Source organism: Mytilus edulis, chromosome 5 (assembly GCF_963676685.1).
Source record: "Mytilus edulis chromosome 5, xbMytEdul2.2, whole genome shotgun sequence".
Lineage (NCBI taxonomy): Eukaryota > Metazoa > Mollusca > Bivalvia > Mytilida > Mytilidae > Mytilus > Mytilus edulis.
In genome coordinates, this window is record NC_092348.1 from 21,535,571 (window position 1) to 21,555,429 (window position 19,859).

Below are 19,859 nucleotides of genomic sequence, written 5' to 3' on the forward strand. Positions count from 1 at the left end.
ATTGTGTTGTATTGTATTGTATTGTATTGTATTGTATTGTATTGTATTGTATTGTATTGTATTGTATTGTATTGTATTGTATTGTATTGTATTGTATTGTATTGTATTGTATTGTATTGTATTGTATTGTATTGTATTGTATTGTATTGTATTGTATTGTATTGTATTGTATTGTATTGTATTGTATTGTATTGTATTGTATTGTATTGTATTGTATTGTATTGTATTGTATTGTGTTGTGGATTCTTGTGTGTCGATGTGTTATTTTGAGGTAGCGTAAATTATGTAAAATCCATGTTCAAATGGCACAAAGAAAACAATGTATTGTATTGTATTGTATTGTGGATTCTTGTGTGTCGATGTGTTATTTTGAGGTAGCGTAAATTATGTAAAATCCATGTTCAAATGGCACAAAGAAAACAAACCACAACACAAAGTCTCAATTCAAATCACTATGTAATCTGTCACGTAAATGTATAATATCAGTTTAAGATAACAAAACAGTTGAACAACAATCCTTATTCACTAACACAATATAGCTCTCAAGTCTTCTAGCTTACTTTCTCCTTCTCACTGATCTCTCTCGTATCCCCTTCAGTGGCGGATCCAGCCATTTTAAAAAGGTTTTTTTTTATTAAAACCTCAGATAATTCAGGCGATGATAAAAATATATGCTCCCATTCAAATGCATTGATCGTCCAAAAAAAGGCGGGTTCAAACCTATATATATACCGTTCAAATCTATAAGAATAACGGGCGGTGTCCTATAGAAATGTAATACCCGAATGTATTTAAAAGAAAGACATCTTACATAATAATGAATTATACTATTAAACTAAAATCGCTACAGTATTGAAAACACAAAAATGTGTTATATATGAACAACCTTTTCCAATGTAACTTGCAAGATAATATGATTAATAATGTACTTAGCTTTGAGCTATCAGAATGTCCTAAATAGACTGCTATGGATATTTAGTTAATGCTATATGCTATAGGAATGGATCTAGCTTTATGCTATGATAGTTTACCTTGTGATATGCTTTGAGAATTGACCTAGTTCTTGGTATAATAATGTACCTAGTGTTATGCTATACTACTGCACTTAGTAGTATGCTATAATAATGTACCAAGTGTTATACTATACTACTGTACTTAGTGGTATGCTATAATAATGTACCAAGTGTTATGCTATACTACTGTACTTAGTAGTATGCTATAATAATGTACCTAGTGTTATGCTATACTACTGTACTTAGTAGTATGCTATAATAATGTACCAAGTGATTATATGCTTTGAGAATTGACCTAGTTCTTGCTATAATAATGTACCTAGTGTTATGCTATACTACTGCACTTAGTGGTATGCTATAATAATGTACCAAGAGTTATGCTATACTACTGTACTTAGTGGTATGCTATAATAATGTACCAAGTGTTATGCTATAACTACTGTACTTAGTGGTATGCTATAATAATGTACCAAGTGTTATGCTATACTACTGCACGTAGTGGTATGCTATAATAATGTACCAAGTGTTATGCTTTACTACTGTATTTAGTGGTATGCTATAATAATGTACCAAGTGTTATGCTATACTACTGTACTTAGGGAGCTACCATTTGATTTTTATGGGGGGGGGGCTAGGATGAAAAATTTTGTTCTGCATTTTTTTTTTTGTAATCTCTGTCCTGCCTTTTTATTTTCACTCTATTCGGTCCTGCCTTTTTTTATTAGTTTATCCTGACTTTTTTTACCTAAATTGTCATCCTGCCTTTTTTTTTTGCAAAGTGTCTCATCCTGACTTTTTTTTTTACTAAAAACTCATGGCTGCCTATTTTTTTCAAATTTCATCCTAGCCCCCCCCCCCCTAAAAATCAAATGGTAGCTCCCTTAGTGTTATGCTATAATAATGTACTTAGTTCTAGTGCATTCTATCAGAATGGTCCGATCGTTTTGTCTTAATAATATTTCTAGTGCTATGCTATAAGAAATGACCTTGTCCTATGCTATATGTATGACAATTTTTGTACTTAGTGCTATGCTATATGTATGACAATTTTTCTACTTAGTGCTATGCTATATGTATGTACTTAGTGCTATGCTATAAAAATTGACCTAGTTAGCTATATGTATGTACTTAGTGCTATACTATATAAACATGTAGTAAGTGGAATTCTTGAATGATGTACTAACTTTTTCTATGTGCTATGATATAGGAATGTACCATGTGAAAAACTTTACAGGCTAATATACATGTACGTCTAATAGGTTTAGTATGTCATTTACATGATTGAGTGACAATACAATTTATCATATACAAAAACATGTATGTAATTGAGTACGGATACATTGTCATCTTTATGTGAAAGTGTAAGGGTACAGCTTCTCATTCTGACAGAGATCCCAAGCTGGTCTCATATGCATCTGATTGAGAACCCAAGCTGTCTCATATGCATGTGATTGAGTAAGGGTACAGATTCGCTAACATAGATAACTGATCCAGTCTCTTCTACATCTGGTAGAGAAAGGGTAGTGCTTCTCAAACATCTGACTGAGTACTTGATGGAATACTATAATAATTCTTAATGCTGTGCGATAAGAATAGACCTAGATTGTTGATACTATAATGTACCTACTGTCTTGCTATAAGAATTGACCTAATTCTAGGATTAAGAATGAACTTAGCTTTATGCTATCAGAATGCTTTAAATGGACTGCTATGTACATTTACTTAATGCTATGCTATAATAATGGATCTAACATATGTTATAATCATGTACTTAGTGAATTGCTATAGAAATGAACCAAGTTCTTGCTATAATAATGTACCTAGTGTTTTGCTATACTACTGTACTTAGTGGTATTCCATAAGAATGGACATATAGGGCTATGTAATAATAATGTTTCTTAATGCTATAAGAATGGACTGAGTTATATATGCTATCATTATAGAGGCCCCTCATGGGGGGGTCCTAGTAATCACATAATCACCATTTTTTTGCCAATATAATCACATAATCATTAAATATTTGCTTATCTTTAGTAATCAAATAATCATAAACTAAAAATACAGCCCTAGGTAATCAAATAATCATGAAATATTTGGCTTAATAATCAAATAATCATTAAAAAAACGGCCAAGTAATCACATAATCAAAAACCCCATGAGGGACCTCATTATATACCTAGAACTTTGCAATTCAAATGTACAAAGTGGAATACTGCTATAATGATATACTTAGTGCTGTGTCATAAATATTGCTATGATACTGTGCTTAGTGGAATGCTTTAATAATGCACCTAGAACTATATGCTATACAAATTACCAAACTCTCTGCTGCAATAATTTACATAGTACTATGCTATAAGAATGGACCTAAATGGAATACTATAATGGTGCACTTAGTGCCATGCTATACGAATGGAATAGCGCTAAAAATGTCATAATAATGTATCTTGTGGTATATGCTATAATAAAGAAACTAGTTGTGCGATATTAAAAAACAATTAGTTCTATGCTATAAGAATGTACTTAATATATATAAAAGGGAACGATATATGAATGGAAATAACACTATGTAACAATAACGTACATGGTGCTTTGCTATCAGAATGGACCTAGGTCTCGGCTAATAGGATGGTCCTATCGCTTTGACATAATAATGAATTTACTGTGCTATGCTATAAGAATGGTTCATATCAAAAAAGATGTGGTATGGTTGCCAATGAGATAACTTTCCACAAGAGAACAAAATGACACAGAAAATGACAACTAAAGGTCGCCGTACGGCCTTCAACAATGAGCAAAGCCTATACCGCATAGTCAGCTTTAAAAGGCCCCGAAATGACAATGTAAAACAATTCAAACGCGAAAACTAACGGCCTAATCTGTTCTATGCTATAATAATGCTCCTAGTGTTATGCTATAAAAATGTACTTAGTGCTACTGTATGCTATAAGAATGGTCCTAGTTCTATGCTAAAAAAAAATGCTACTAGTGCTTTTCAATAAGAATGCTATAATGTTGTACTTAGTGCTATGCTATAAGAAAGTACCTATGGTTTTGATAAAATAATGTACCTAGTAAGTAGTTATGCTTTATAAATGTACTTAGGTCTCTAATATATATTAACGTTTTTGGTGTTATGCTATAAGAATGAACATAGAGATATGTTATAATATTGTATCTATTGATTTTCCAAAAGAATGGACCTAGTTTTATCCTTTTTTAATTTACATATCGGTGATATCGCTATTTTTTAGGAATGTACTACTAGTAAGTGGAATTAATACTAAAATGATGTACCTAGTGCTATGCTATAATAATGGACATAGCACTATATGTATAATGTATAAGTTGCTATGCTATAGAATGAACCTAGTGCTATGCAATAAGAATGAACTTGTTGGCGTGGTATATAAATGGACCTAGCACTATGTTATTAAAGTTCACCTAGTGCTATGTATAAGTATGAACCAATTTTTGCTTTGATAATGTACTTAGTGCTAGTATGCTTTAAGAATGTGCATAGTGGAATGCTACAATAATGTAATCAGTGTTTTGTTATGTTAAGAGTAGACCTAGGTACAACAGATATAGAATGCTATTAACACGCTGAGAAAGTATAGCCTTGTGCAATGCAAAAAACATCTCTAGGATGTACAAGGTTTATTTTATCGCAGGAAATCTAATGTTCCGAATATAATAAATTGATAATTTGATTTTATTTTTGTGTAGTCGCAGATTTCCATGCAATTCTTTCGTATTTTATTGGTTTATCTGGCCAAAAGGACCATCTCATTTTTCGTCCTTCCGTCCGCCCGACATCTTTTCATCTCTGGAAAAAAATAACAAAACTCAAAAGAGTTCCATATCGTTCAAATTGTATAATTTGCCTAATCATAGGGTCCAAAGATAGCTACTCAAAACATTACGTTCATAGAAGGACCTTAACAAGATTTTTTTTCATGTATTATATATCGATAGATTGAAAATCATCATGCACTATGCCTGATAGGTCACATGCAATGTCTTCTTGTGTACTGTTGCCTTGTTACATATCACGTTAAGGATCTGACTCAGCTTGTCTGTCTAAAAAAACAGGCCTGAGGGTTCATATTCAAAACACTTTACAATGATCCTCTTAAAATGTGTGTAATATGTTCCCCAATATTATGTAAAGGTGAATTAATCCAAAAATAGCACGGTTAAACCGAAATCTCATCCAGGGGAATATAATGGTCTTTTCAAAATGCCGTTACAACACTGTGTGTCCCGATTAGAATGGAGTTTTTTTTTTCTCGTTGTGGCTTTTTGGAAACATTCCTATAAATATAGCATGTTAATCAGGAATGAGATAGGAATTCTGAAATTGACAATTCAAAATTAGTAATTCTTTTGTCCTGCTCATGTCTAAAATATTGCTCATACCAGTTGCAATTTACCTTCAAGTATTATCCCATATCTGATAATCACATTTCAAAATGATTGATTTGTTTTCAGTGCACAAACTTTTTATAAAGTTTTTGTATTAAACATTCCAGTGTTTCAGCAGGTTATATTTGAATGTCAGAAGGCAAATTTCATTGCAAGTGTGTATCTATATTTTGAAAAAGAACTTTTTTTCTGAATTAATTTTTGAACTTCTCTGCCAACCATATACTGATTTTACTGTTTATGCTAAATCTTTACACTAAATCTGTTGGATGTGTTCTGATTGATGATTTAGTCTTAGATGCATGATATTTATTAGTTGTTATTGGCCAATATATAACTAGCTGTCAGTAATTGCAAGTACTCTTAGATCTGTACTTGGTGTCTTTTTGTTGTTGGGATGTACAAGTACCCACTTATGTCCACTCTGTGTTTTTGTATCCAACTGATGAGCACTAATAAGCCCTTTTCAACTAATTTTTATAGTATGCCCTGCCACATTCTGTATTTGCCTTTCCCAAGTCAGGAGCCTGTAATTCAGTGGTTGTAGTTAGTTTTTACATTACATATTTGTTTCTTGTTCAGGATTTTGTACACAAAGTAGGCATTCAGTATTCTCATTTGAATTGTTTTACATTTGTAATTTCGGGGACTTAAAAGATGACTTTGTGGTATGGGCTTAGCTCATTGTTGAAGGCTGTACGGTGACCCATAGTTGTTAATGTCTGTGTTATCTTATGAAGAGTTGTCTCTCTTGACAATCATATCACATGTTCTTTTCTATATAGCTGTTAATTTCTGTGTCATGTGTTGTCTTATGAAGAGTTGTCTCTCTTGACAATCATATCACATGTCTTATGAAGAGTTGTCTCTTTTGGCAATCATATCACATCTTCTTTTCTATATTTACAAGTACATACTATATTCATGAAAAGTGATGATTAATAGCTATAAAGTATCTAATGGCAATTATTTCATGCATATCAAGACAAGACTAGTGCATGTTAATATGTATTGATGGATTTGTTTGTGTGTGTTGTTGGATGTGTTTGTTGTCCAGTAGCAAGAATTCAAGCTAATCAAGACAAGTACATCTTAATGTGAGGTGATTGATATTTAATGTCCAGTGGCAAGTATTACAAGCATATTAAGACAAGTACATGTTGATGTGTGTTGATGGATTTGTTTGATGTCCAGTGGAAAGTATTTCAAACATATCAAGACAAGTACATGTAAACGTGTTTTGATGGATGTGTTTGACGTCCAGTAGCAAGTATTACATGCATATAGACAAGTGCATTTTATGAGTGCTGTTGAATTTGTTTTTGAGGTCCAGTTGCAAGCATGTCAAGAGAAGTATATGATATTTTGTGTTGGTGGGTAGGTTTGATCTCCAGTAGCAAGTATAAAGAGCAAATCAAGGCAAGTACATCTTAATGTGCAATAATGGATTTCCATGACCAGTGGCAAGTATTAAAAGCATATCAAGACGAACTACATTTAATGTGTTGATAGATAAGGTTAGTGTCCAGTGGCAAGTGCTACAAGCAAATCAAGATAAGTGCATGTTGAGGAGTGTTGTTGAATGTGTTTGATGTCCAGTAGCAAGTATTACAAGCAAACCAGGACAGTAACAGGTATATGTGATTGAATATGAATCCTGCTTTGTATTAGACCAACCTGCTAAATCAGATTTTTTATGTGCACTGTACCTGGATCAGATATTCCAACTAGATGCTGAGCAGTCTTTTCTCTTACTCTTTAGTCCCTCATGCTTAGAGGAGAAGAAACTATAACAAGAGGCTCTCAAGAGCCTGAATCACTCGCCTTTATTTTTTTGCTTAAATCTTTTATCAATGATCATTTTTGCTTTTCAATATATATTAATGAGAGGCTTTAAAATGCCATTTAAATGTTATTTCCATCTGTCATATTTTCTTCAAAAGCAAAAACAATGCATTTTACCCCTATTTTCCATTTTAACCATAGTGACTATGTTTCATGACATACAAAATTTTTACTAGATACTCTGAAACTCATTAAGCCCAAATTTGGCTGAAATTAATTTGGCAGTTTCAAAGAAGATTTTTTAAAGCAATCTAACTAGATGAACACATTGTTAAAAAAATTCTTTAAAAGGCAATAAATCCTTAACAGTCAATTGACAATTTTGGTTATATAAACTTATTTGTAGATCTGACTTAGCTGAACATTTTTGCAGTTTACAGTTTATTTTAATTTATAATAATATTAAAGATAACAAACGAAAACTGCAAAATTTCCTTAAAATCATGGATTCAGGGGCAGTAACCTTAAAGACAATAACAATCAAAACCAAGGAGTAAACAAAGACTCATAAAACCAAAGGACATTTACATCAACAGTTATAAATAATAAATAAGAAACAACACGAACTCCACTAAAAACCGAGAGTGAAATCAGGTGCTCCGGAAGGGTAAGCATTCCCTGCACCGTATACAGCACCCGTAAAAATCAGATACCACATGTGGCTGTTATTTCAAGACAGGTAGACCTTGACCTAAAGAAAACTTAAAATTCTTGTCAGATTTGCTCTAAATGCTTTTGTTTTTGAAATATGACCAAAAACTGCAATTTATCCTTATGTTCTATTTTTAGGCATTGGGTACAATATTTTTTGATGAAACAGAAAATAAAAAACAAACTTTATTCAAACTACTCTAAGGATCATTCAGCTTAGGTATGGTGGGAATTGGTTCAGTAGTTTCAGAGGAGAATATTTTTGAAATAGTTTACATCTGAAGGACAAAGGACGCCAAGTGTTGAAAAAAGTTCACATTTCCTTTTAGGAAAGGTGAGATAATAAACAGCTGCGCCATGAGCGCATGATACGCCCGACGTCTTATGTGGAAGTCTTATGCAATAATCATAAATAGTTTATGAGAAAGTTTTAAGCAATAACCATATATTGTTTTAGAGACACCGCGGGACATGTGAAACCCCCACCCTGTTTTTTTTTACAAAAACTAAATATTACCAAAATAAAATTTTGAATCAAAACCAAAAAGTATACAGATCTTTAGATTTATATATCAAAGAAGTGTGTAAAGTTTTTAGCAATAATCATAACTTATTTTTGAGATACGGCGCGACATGTAAAAAACCCTCCCCTGTTTTACAAAATAACTTAAAAATAAAATTTTGAATAATCATCAAAAAGTATACAGATCTTTAGATTAATAGAACAAAGAAGTGTATAAAGTTTTAAGCAATAATCATAAATCGTTTTTGAGATACGGCACAACATGTAAAAAAAACTCTCCCCCTTTTTTACAAAATACTAATAACTCAAAAATGAAATTTTGAATCATCACCAAAAAGTATACAGATATTGAGATTAATATAACTAAGAAGTGTTTAAAGTTTTAACTCATAATCAAGAATCGTTTTTGAGATACAGTGCGACATGTGAAAAAAACACACCCCTGTTTTAGTTATAAAGTGCCGTAACTCAAAAAGTTTAAATCTTATTTTCACCAAAAGGTATACAGATCATTTGACCATCATAAGAAACAACTATATTAAGTTTCATGAAATTTGGATAAGTCGTTCTCAAGTTACGGTGCGACATGTTTACGCCGGACAGACAGACAGACGGACGAACAGACAGACGGACGGACACCGGACATTTGTATACCATAATACGTCCCGTCAAAATTTTGATGGGCGTATAAAAACTAAGACTTTAGAAGGTCATTATACAGTCAACCACAATAGACAAGCTCTAACTGGGCAATTCCACCAATACTATGAATAACTAACCTATATGAAGCTGTGGTCTTGCTTATTTTTGTAAAGATTGATGAACTTTTAACAAAAACTTGTAGTGTTATATATTTACCTTTTATCTCTAGTGTTAAAATGAGAGATGAGAAAATCAACCAAAATAGTAAAATACATAAATAAACAGTATCACATTATACTGTAATATACTTGATGCATGATATTAATAAATAAAAAAGATTGATAGATTTTATGCCGTTTATTAAACAAAACAAGTATCATTCAATAAAAAAATTAAAGTAATAAACAACAATCAATAATGTCATAACAAAATTTATAAAGGGTTTCACATGACCCAGTGTCTCACCTGCAATTACTGCTGTTCATATATAAGAGAAACGTTGACTCGCAGAAAAATGTGGAAAAAGGTAGTTAGCTTTTCTCAAGATGCTATCTCTTGATCATGAAGAAGCTTCTGTTCAAGCTTTTTAAAATACCACGAAGGTTTGGAATAATATATCTTAATGTTAGCTGCTTAAAACAATCATGAATAAATACCAGAAAAAAAATCTTTTCACTTTGATATTTTCTTGACAAAGTAAAAACAACTTTAACCTCAGAATAACCATAAACGTAACAACAAAAGACCAATTAAAATTAGCTGATACATTTTTTTAATTCAGCCACCCTTAATTCTAAATCAAATTTTACAAATTCCTGATTTTGTTCATAAGGGGTGCTGATTTTTAAGTTCCATACAAAACTTTCTGTTCCATGTTTTCCATTAATAACTAGCTACATTGCAAACTTGCACACTAACGAATCTTAAAAGCATCAGCAGCTACAGACTGTTTTTTTCATACCTTTGTGTGTCATTATTCTTGCTCAATACACTACAAACTGCATCCTGAAAAGACCATATTTTTACTGGTTGAGTACAAATTTTACTTGACAAGACTCAACCTTATCTCAACAGTATTTAACCCTACTAATTTGGTCTCTACTTTACTTAAAAAGTCTGAATTTGGTCTCGATCAATGCTCAACCAGTCTCAATTTTAATATCAATCTGATGTGGATGTTAGCACTACAAATTCACTTGTAGGTCTTATGGTGTTTCTGAATATCTGCTTTATTAAAAGGACACTAGCTCAGAAAGCAAAAGAAATATGAAACTAGTAGTCCAAAATGGAGCAATGTCAAACATTTTTGCTACTTACTGAAAATTGGTTCATAAAGCAATTAGAACAGAGGTTGCCAATCATAAACATTATTTAAGAATTTTGACAAAAATGTAGAATTATATACTGTAAATTCATAAATTATTGCCATGTTTTTATTATTGAGTTATAATCGTAATAATTTAAACTCACATTTTGAAATACTTTACATAAATTTAACAGGATTTTTTCTCAATTTCACCAAAATTAAAGTAGTAATTTTTAGTCCAAAATGACATAATAGCAATAATTAATGCAAGCTATAATTTCCAAATTTACAGTATTATTTTCCTAATATAGGTTTCCTTTGTCTCACTCAGAGTCATTGCAGGCAAGACAGTTGCCAAGAAATACAAAGTTATTTACAACAAACACTATATATAAAAGTGTATAGAGTGACATATGCACTTAACAAACTTTAAAAAGATATACATGTATATAAAAAACACTGTTCTAATAAATGACAATATAACAATGTGATTTTGATGAAAAAAATCCTATGATTAGAAAAACTTCATTACTTTATGATCCTTTATGTAGTGTGACAAACTAGCTGCTTAAATTTTTGTATTCTACATTAACAGTCATAAAAGTCATATCAATCAATATTCATTAATGATAAAATAATACTTAACAAATGATGAGGGACACAAGATGAAAAAGGACTAAAGCTTGACTGCTTCTATGTGTTAGTTGAGCTAAAAATGACGTTCAACTTGTCCAGAAGCTGTCTTCACTAGTTTTCAAGGAAAAAACATTCAGCATGATCATTAATAATTCAAATAAAAAATTTAACCAATATATCTTCATGATCTTAACAGTTATACTATGACCAAATAATACACTTGGTCTACATTAAACATGTGATGAGAATACTCATGAAAATTTCATCATGCAGAATGATTCAATTATTTCACAAAACACAGAGCATGTTTACACAACAAATACTGAACATGTTCCTAAAACATTTGCTAATTTATATCAACAAACATAGCCTGACTTGCTTTGCATTGATTTTCTCAGCTAAGTTCTGTATACGGACCAATCTGACTTTATCTGGATTATCTGCATTGAAGATTCTATACACATGGAATTTGTCTTTGTTCTCTTGGGCAAACTTGATCTGGGGATATGAGATTTCAAAAATTTCCTTTGTACTAGACAGAGTACTTTTAACTTCAATGTAAACAGTAAATTCCTGGTCTTCAGTCACTACACCTACTTCAAAATCATATGGTTGACCCAGCTCCTCATCTTCATTGCACCAATTAACAAATGTTACCGTAGGATTCTGGTCCATTTCATTCAGTAAATACTGATACACTGTAAGTTCTCCCAACCTTCCGATCTCTGGCATGTCAGAAGTCTTTTCACTACTTGGCATCAATAAACTAGTTGGTAATTTCAATCCATTACTAGTGGCTAATTCTTCTTCTTCATATTCCCCTAGTTCTTGCTCCCATACTGGCATACCTAAAACAAAATGTATTCATTTATTTTACTGATGTTGATATGCAATTTTCTCTTAATTTAATTCATTTTTACCAAAGAATAGGACTTTTTTCTCATCTTGTCTGTAATGATTATTCCATATTTTTCCTAAAGTATAAGCAAATTTTGATGCAGCAAATGTAATGTATTAGTAGTACTTTCATACAAATAAAAACAAGAATGTGTCCAAAGTATACGGAAGCCCCACTCACACTATCATTTTCCATGTTCAATGGACCGTGAAATTGGGTAAAAATTCTAATTTGACATTAAAATTAGAAAGATCATACCATAGGGAACATGTGTACTAAGTTTCAAGTTGATTGGACTTCAACTTCATCAAAAACTACCTTGACCAAAAACTTTAACCTGAAACTTGCACTTTTATTTTCTATATTTAGTGGACCATGAAATTGGGGTCTTAAGTGTTATTTGGTTATAAAATTAGAAAGATCATATCATAAGCAACAAGTGTACTAAGTTTCAAGTTGATTGGTCTTCAGCTTCATCAAAAACTACCTTGATCCAAAACTTTAACCTGAAGCGGAACAGACGGATGGGCGAACAAACAGACGGACGAATGGACGCACAGACCAGAAAACATAATGCCCCTCTACTATTGTAGGTGGGGCATAAAAACATCATTTTGTCTTGCTGAAATATCATTTGTTTTACATCTAGTTGAACTAGACATATTTAGAGTAAATAGTGCTATGGTAAGGCATGGCAATAAATTCAGCATATGATATTGTTGTGTCTGCATAGTTTAATGTCTTTAAAATAGATAATTAGTGAGCTGTTTTCTAAAAAAAGTTGATTTACAATTTTATTCCTTAAAATTTATTTATGTTAATAAAATTTCAGATTTTTACCGTATATTGATCCTGATATGATATTTTACCAGATTGATATTAATTTATACAACAAGCTATTTCTATACATATTAACAAGTGAGAAAGAAATATGCTAATAAGCCAAGCAAGTACCTAGTCTAAGATCAGGCTTCTTAGCAGATGGTTGGTTCTGGGAGGAATCACTACCTCCAGACTCTGCACGACGCCTCTTTCCTAAAGAGCTGCCATCTTGTTCAGGTATTAGAACACTTCCATCTCTTCGAGGGGTGGAGTAATATGCACCCTCTTGATGTTGTTTATCTTGGTTATCCCCCATGTTTCCATGACTACCAGCATGTTCACTGAGGGGAACAATGTCTTGATATGAGGTTGAAGGATGTTGACCATCACCCTTTGAATGTATAGTCTGACCACCATCTTGGTCCATGTTTGGTGTAATTTCCTCCAGGAAAGGTATAGGTTGATCTCCATCTTGAAATAGATATGAGGACCTACCATGGGTAGAAACTGGCATCTGACCTTCTTCATATTCTTGATGCTCACTTTCTCCTGAAAAAAACCAACAAGAAATGACATTCACATAGAGAATTTTATATCAACATCCTGTCTAAGTTTAAAAAAAAAATCCTATAACTTTCTTAATGAAAATAGCTCAATTTTTTTTTTATTTTAAATACCTTGTTTTCAAATGATGCAAAATGATTCTTTCCTGATATTCCAGTACTTAATTGTTGTTATTTAAGGTCATTGAGTGTACAATCTTTTTCAAGATTTATCTATTTAGTATATGATAATCACAACTAGGAAAGTTTTATACCATATTGTACTTCACCAGGTCTCCTATAAATCTGAGTACCAAATTCTGATGATGTTTGGTCTCCTTCTGGTCCATCCTCCATTACTCTAACACCAGAGGGTAAGTCTTTTACCGATTTCATGTAATCTGGAGCTCGTGGAGGAGGCCATACTTTGGATTCTTTGTTCTCTCTATTCACCATGTTCACTGAATAAACAAACAAGGTTTAATCAATTTAAATATATACTGGTACTAAAAATCATATTGATGAATATTTCAGTCCAATTTGTACAAGTTCCTGAATAGAGAACTATATTTAACACTGTTTTACTTTCTATGATTTTTGTTTATAGAAACAGTAATCATGCTATTGTATTGGTAGAATTAATAAACATTCTAACATGAAGTTGTCCTTCAAACGCTTTGAGTACACACCTGTGGTAAAATATGAATATATTGTTTGGGCTGTTTCGATCGTACTCCCACGTCATATGCTTTTCTATGAATGAGCTATCCGACGTCATAGAACGTTGACGTAAGAATGTAAGCATTTTACGGGAAAATACACCCTTCTGAAACCTAAAATCATCACAACAATGAAACGTAAACAAAAGATGCTAAAATGTGTTATATAAGCCATTTTTGTATACATATAAGACATTTAAGTAAAATTATCATATAGATTCATCCAAACCTATCTAAATATGTTATTTTAAATAGTTTAAGCATGTCACTTATTCAGTTTGCCCTGTTCTTTTATGTAAATTTAATAGTGCGTTTATTCATGGACACGGCAAATAATGCCTTCACCTAGAGCGCTTCAATCCAAAACAATTGCTGTATTTGTCCTGTTAGAATCGAAATAATTCATGGGGGCTTGCATGTATTGTGATTTTACCATGGGTTGTCCCTTTATGCTGATATTTTACCCCTCGCTATCGTTCAGGGTAAAATATGTCATAAAGGGCCAGCCGTGGTAAAATCACGATATATATCCAAGCCCCCCTGAATTATTTCTTAAACAATACTCAAGAATCAGCTATGATAAAGTGTTTTTAAAGATTTTTTTTATTTCATGCTTTCACATAAAAGTTAAACCAGCCTATTTTAAATGTTGTTTTTTTTTATTACTGCACACCAGGGTTTCCCCTGGGTCAATTATTTTTTTCGCCACCTCTTTCGCCAAAACAATATATTTTTCGCCACTTAATTTTTTTTTATCGCCAAGTAACAAAATATATTTTTCGTTTAAAATTTACCTTCTTTCTACCCCTCCCTTAAATAAGATGATTTTGTCCCATTGTGTCTATGATTATTCTCTCAAACTTATTCTAGAGTCTATATTTTAATGAAAAAACCTTTACTTTAAAACATCAAAATTTTTTTTTAAAAATTTTTTCTTAAAAATATTCATTGTTTTTTAAACAACTTTTCTAAATGAGGGGGCTGTATACTTTTAATAATAAAGAAGATATAAGTCCTGGAATATAACAAATTAATGTTTTTTTTTATCATATAATACCAGTATAGTTCGTAGGGAAAGTTTCTTAAGAAGAAAAATACTGATGTGCCCTTTTGTACTAAGATGTGGTTTTTACAACAAAACAAAAGCTTTTATCACATGAGATTGATCCCTCATTTCATGCGTAGTCATTACATTGAAGAGATACTCTCATTACAGGAGTTGTTCCAAACATTTGGATATATTCGTCATAGCGACAGTTTTCTTTTCTTGACCATCGTAAACAATGGTAAATGAAAAAGTTGAGAAAAAAACTATGCTTGAAACACGTGTGTCACTCAAACGACTTGAAAGTAGTCTCCCTAATCAATTACCTATATTAAAGTCAAATGGTGATTAAAGTTAAAAATCGGAGATTTTTCTTGCTTTTGAAAATTTTTCGTCACAACAACAGCTTTTCTTTTCTAAACTGTCTTTAAAAGGAGAGGAGACATCAAAACTTTGCTTCAAACACGTACGTCACAAAGTGGTAAATAATTTCTGTATGTGACATTTAGCGGAAGCCATTTAACCATATCATTTTGTCAAACAATTTAATCAACATCTTTATTAATTAGTTGTCGATAGTTTTAAAATGCAATCAGCTGATTATTGATTTTCTGAGCTCAAGGTGAATTCCGAGTATTGTCTGATTAGGCAAAGTCCGAGAAACTCGAAAAAAGTAAATAAACAAGATGGAGGAAAATAAATCGTTATATATATTTCTTTCGCCAAATTCTTTCGCTAATAACGAATTTTTATCGCCACAATTATTATTTTTTCCCAAATTGTGAAAATGGCGACCGCCAGCTGAAACCCTGCTGCACACTATACTCCAACCCTACTTTTTGGTCTAGGAGGATGAGTTTTTCCGTCAGACATTGGTGGCCAAGCCCTCATTTGGTTAGGTTCTTGTTCCTTCCACTTGTTTACTCTTTGCTCTCCACCTTCTTTATCCGTAATGTCTCCTTCTTCCGTAAGTACTTCATCTGCAATTAATTTAAATGATTTATGTCAACAACAAAAAAGGAAACAAAATTAAAGGCAATATAAGTGAAATTGTTCAAATAGAAAAAGGAAAGATTTTTTTATGGAAGGAGCCTGTTGTTAAGTGGTTGTCATTTCTTGATGTGGTTCATGCGTTTTCCTATTTAGTTTCTGGTTTTTTTTTATATTTCCTGTTTGAAGTGTTTTACACTATTTTTTTTGGTGGACCCTTTTTAGCTTGCTGTTTGGTGTGAGCCAAGTCTATGTGTTGAAGGCTATAATTTGACCTATAATTGCTTACAAGTTGTGACTTGGATTGCGAGTTGTCTCATTAGCACTCATATTCAACCTACAAGGTTTCATATGTTTTATTTGTTTATGCTTTAGGTTAATGTATTTTACAGGAAGTTAGCAGCCTTATCTTATATTCCTAAACCAACTAAGTTCAGCTTTTGAACATGCTCAGCTCTCCCTGAAGTGTCTTGCTAATTTTTGTTTTTTTGGGGGAGGGGTGTTACATACCAACATGTTCAGGCTCTGGTTCTGGTTCCGGCTGGGGTTCAGGTTCAGGTAACAATGGAGGAGGAACAGACCAAACAACTTCTCCATCAGGCATACATCTAGCATTGTACCTATTCAGACATCGGTCTATAGTTTCACGTGTTTGTCCTAATATACAACTGTGTACATCAGTCAGGAAATTCCTGTAAGAATAAAAGACAGATTTGTATATTTTAAATAGAATCATATACAACTTGGTATATTGTTCAGATCATTTTCAGCAAGGAAACAAATTTGGTATTATTAAATTCATATCTCATTCTGGTTGGAGTGGACGTTAAATCATGAATTGATAAGTCATGAAAGGGCAGGAGTACATTTAATTACATTATCTGTAAACCATATTTGTCATCAGTTCAAACTTTGCAATTAATTACTTTTTTTGTGTTTAAATTTAGAGCAATTTCCTAAACATTTGAACAATTCAATTTCTTTATGTTTTAATTTCATGTTTTGGTCAATATACAAGATACATGAAATTAAGTGCTGATGGCAGAATTTTCTTAGTCTCTTATAAATTTACTTTTTTAAAATCAGTTTTAGTGCTTGACATAATGCATAGTTCCCTTGTGACCATCTTACAGTGTTTATATATCTCAACTTGTACAATTCGCTAGTGTATGTAACAATGTTTTAGATTTTAACGAGAGAAATTTATGTATTACTGAAAAATTATTACACCTGGGTTTTCGATATCACAAACTAGTCAAAACATTTACTAAATGTTATCATCGGTATAAGGACATCATTTGTAAATATAGCTCAACATGCAGACTTCTTATACGTTCAGGTATTTCACATCCAATTTTTTATGGAAATATTCTTTATAAAGCACAAAGGTGTCAGTATTCACCTCAAAAACTAACAAAACCTTTGAATAGACTTATTAAGAAGGGATATAGTTACAATACTGTTGTCAGGTCATTAAAGATTGCATATTTTGGCGTTAATATTGATTCACTTATAGGGTCTTTGCATTGGAACTAAACACATTTATTAAAAAAACAGTTGTTGACATGACACGGGTTATGTTCTTCTCATATATGTTATGATGGTATGATACTAAACCCCTAACGGGAAGGATTGTGCCTGATGTTCATATGATGAAATCATAATCTTTCAGTCAGTTTAATTGAAGTCTGGAGCTGGCATGTCAGTTAACTGCGCTAGTAGTCTGTTGTTATTTATGTATTATTGTCATTTTGTTTATTTTCTTTGGTTACATCTTCTGACATCAGACTCAGACTTCTCTTGAACTGAATTTTAATGTGCGTATTGTTATGCGTTTACTTTTCTACATTGGCTAGAGGTATAGGGGGAGGGTTGAGATCTCACAAACATGTTTAACCCCGCCGCATTTTTGCGCCTGTTCCAAGTCAGGAGCCTCTGGCCTTTGTTAGTCTTGTATTATTTTAGTTTTAGTTTCTTGTGTACAATTTGGAAATTAGTATGGCGTTCATTATCACTGAACTAGTATATATTTGTTTAGGGGCCAGTTGAAGACGCCTCCAGGTGCGGAAATTTCTTGCTACATTGAAGACCTGTTGTTGACCTTCTGCAGTTGTTTTTCTTCTATGGTCGGGTTGTTGTCTCTTTGGCACATTCCCCATTCCATTCTCAATTTTATAGACACTTGTCTCGGTTCCTTTTTAACATATCTCTTTAAACTTATTTCTAGGTATGTCAAATTAAATAATTGATCACTAAAATTACCTTAATTCCCTGAAACATCCACTGTCATTGTTACTGAATACTCTTGCTATGACCTTGTTAATTTCACCATAGGATTCTACAGAATCTTTATGGAATATAAATTCTTCATTTTTCAATGTGCAATTTTCTGGTCTGATGGCATAAATGTCTTGATCATGTTTAAACCAGTATTTCACTTCCAGTTTGTTTGTCTGCAATGTAACATAATTTGAATAAGATTAAAAGTTTGTAAAACCAGACAATTTAGTTCCCCAATACTTTTACTTCTGGAACATCCTTAACATGGTAATAAGCATTGTAACATGAATGGTAAATTTTCCTTTGATCATTCAGTGAATTAACTTTAGTCATTTTTAGAGGAGTGCATTCACTGAATTATTTTTTAGTCAATTCACGCTCAAGTCCCGCCGTTGAAGTCTTCTTGTTTGAACAGCATAGAATGGGACGAGCTTAAACCAGTGCATTTTAACACTTTCATCTGGAAAGTTGTTAATGCGCAGTCTGGCTCCACCTCCTTGTGATAGTAATTAGGGAGCAACCATTTAACTCAAGGGGGGTTATGATTATATTTTTTTGTCTCTGTCGGAAACCTTTTTTCGCCAATAATGTGATCGATTTTATTTAGTTTTACAACGCTATCAATCTTTAAACAAAAAAATTTTCAACACTGCAAGGTTAGGGAAAATCTGTATTCAAAAAACTTTTTTAGTCACTTGCTTGACCAGAACAATTTTTTTTTTAAATCAAATTGGAGATCAGATTTTTTTTAGAAAAAAATTTCATAAACTCCCCCCCCCCCCCCCCCTCTTAAAGTTTAATGGTCATTCCCTTAATGACAGATTATAACAAAATGAAATAGAAATGACCATACATTTCCCTCGAGATAATTTGCTTGGATACCTGTTTTATTGTGGTGAAATATATAAAACTCTGTGTATTGATCATGCTTCAAACGTTTGTCCCTGGACCTTACACGCATTCAAAAGGCAACCTTTGCAATCAATTAACCTGTCTTTTTCCTGTTTTGGGGAATGAAAGAAGATAATTTTGAATGAGAATGATCGAATAAAATTTTCCATTACCTATTTTTGCGAAGAAAAAATATTCAAGTTAAAGTATGAATCCCACGGGAAACTATTCTTTTACTTAAACATACTTTTACGGACATACAAATTCAACTGACATCTGCATCATGTGTAAATTTTCTGGAAATCAGATATTGTATCACGTAATCAGATATAATATCACGCCACTATTTGACATATTGAAAAGTGCAGTTAAGTTTTATTGGTCAGAATTTAATCTTTGACATGTGTCATAGCCCATTAATGTTACAAATTATATATAGACACGCTTTACTCATCAAAATATGAAATCCACTCAAAGCTACGTTTTTGGTGAATTAAATAAGTTAATTCGTAAAAGGCGTGCTATATATATAATTTGTGTATTAGTTTCATAAGATTTGTCTGAGGCAAACTAAAGGTAGAGAAAAGAAACCAATTTTGGGGGCTTTGGGATGGACAGACATCGGTGC

The 19,859-nt window shown here is 32.2% G+C and overlaps 1 protein-coding gene across 1 annotated transcript in view; it reads right to left on the reverse strand.

Annotated features, from left to right (window-relative positions):
* Positions 1 to 9,444: 9,444 nt before the first annotated feature.
* LOC139525419 (uncharacterized) overlaps positions 9,445 to 19,859 on the reverse strand; it is a 61,856-nt gene continuing 51,441 nt past the window's right edge. The window contains exons 26-31 of the mRNA XM_071320742.1: positions 18,323 to 18,513; positions 16,571 to 16,752; positions 15,907 to 16,050; positions 13,582 to 13,767; positions 12,897 to 13,313; positions 9,445 to 11,892 (exon numbers count right to left, since the gene is read on the reverse strand). Coding sequence (XP_071176843.1) covers positions 11,396 to 11,892; positions 12,897 to 13,313; positions 13,582 to 13,767; positions 15,907 to 16,050; positions 16,571 to 16,752; positions 18,323 to 18,513 — 1,617 coding nt within the window. The 3' untranslated portion in view covers positions 9,445 to 11,395. The remainder of the gene's footprint in view (positions 11,893 to 12,896; positions 13,314 to 13,581; positions 13,768 to 15,906; positions 16,051 to 16,570; positions 16,753 to 18,322; positions 18,514 to 19,859) is intronic.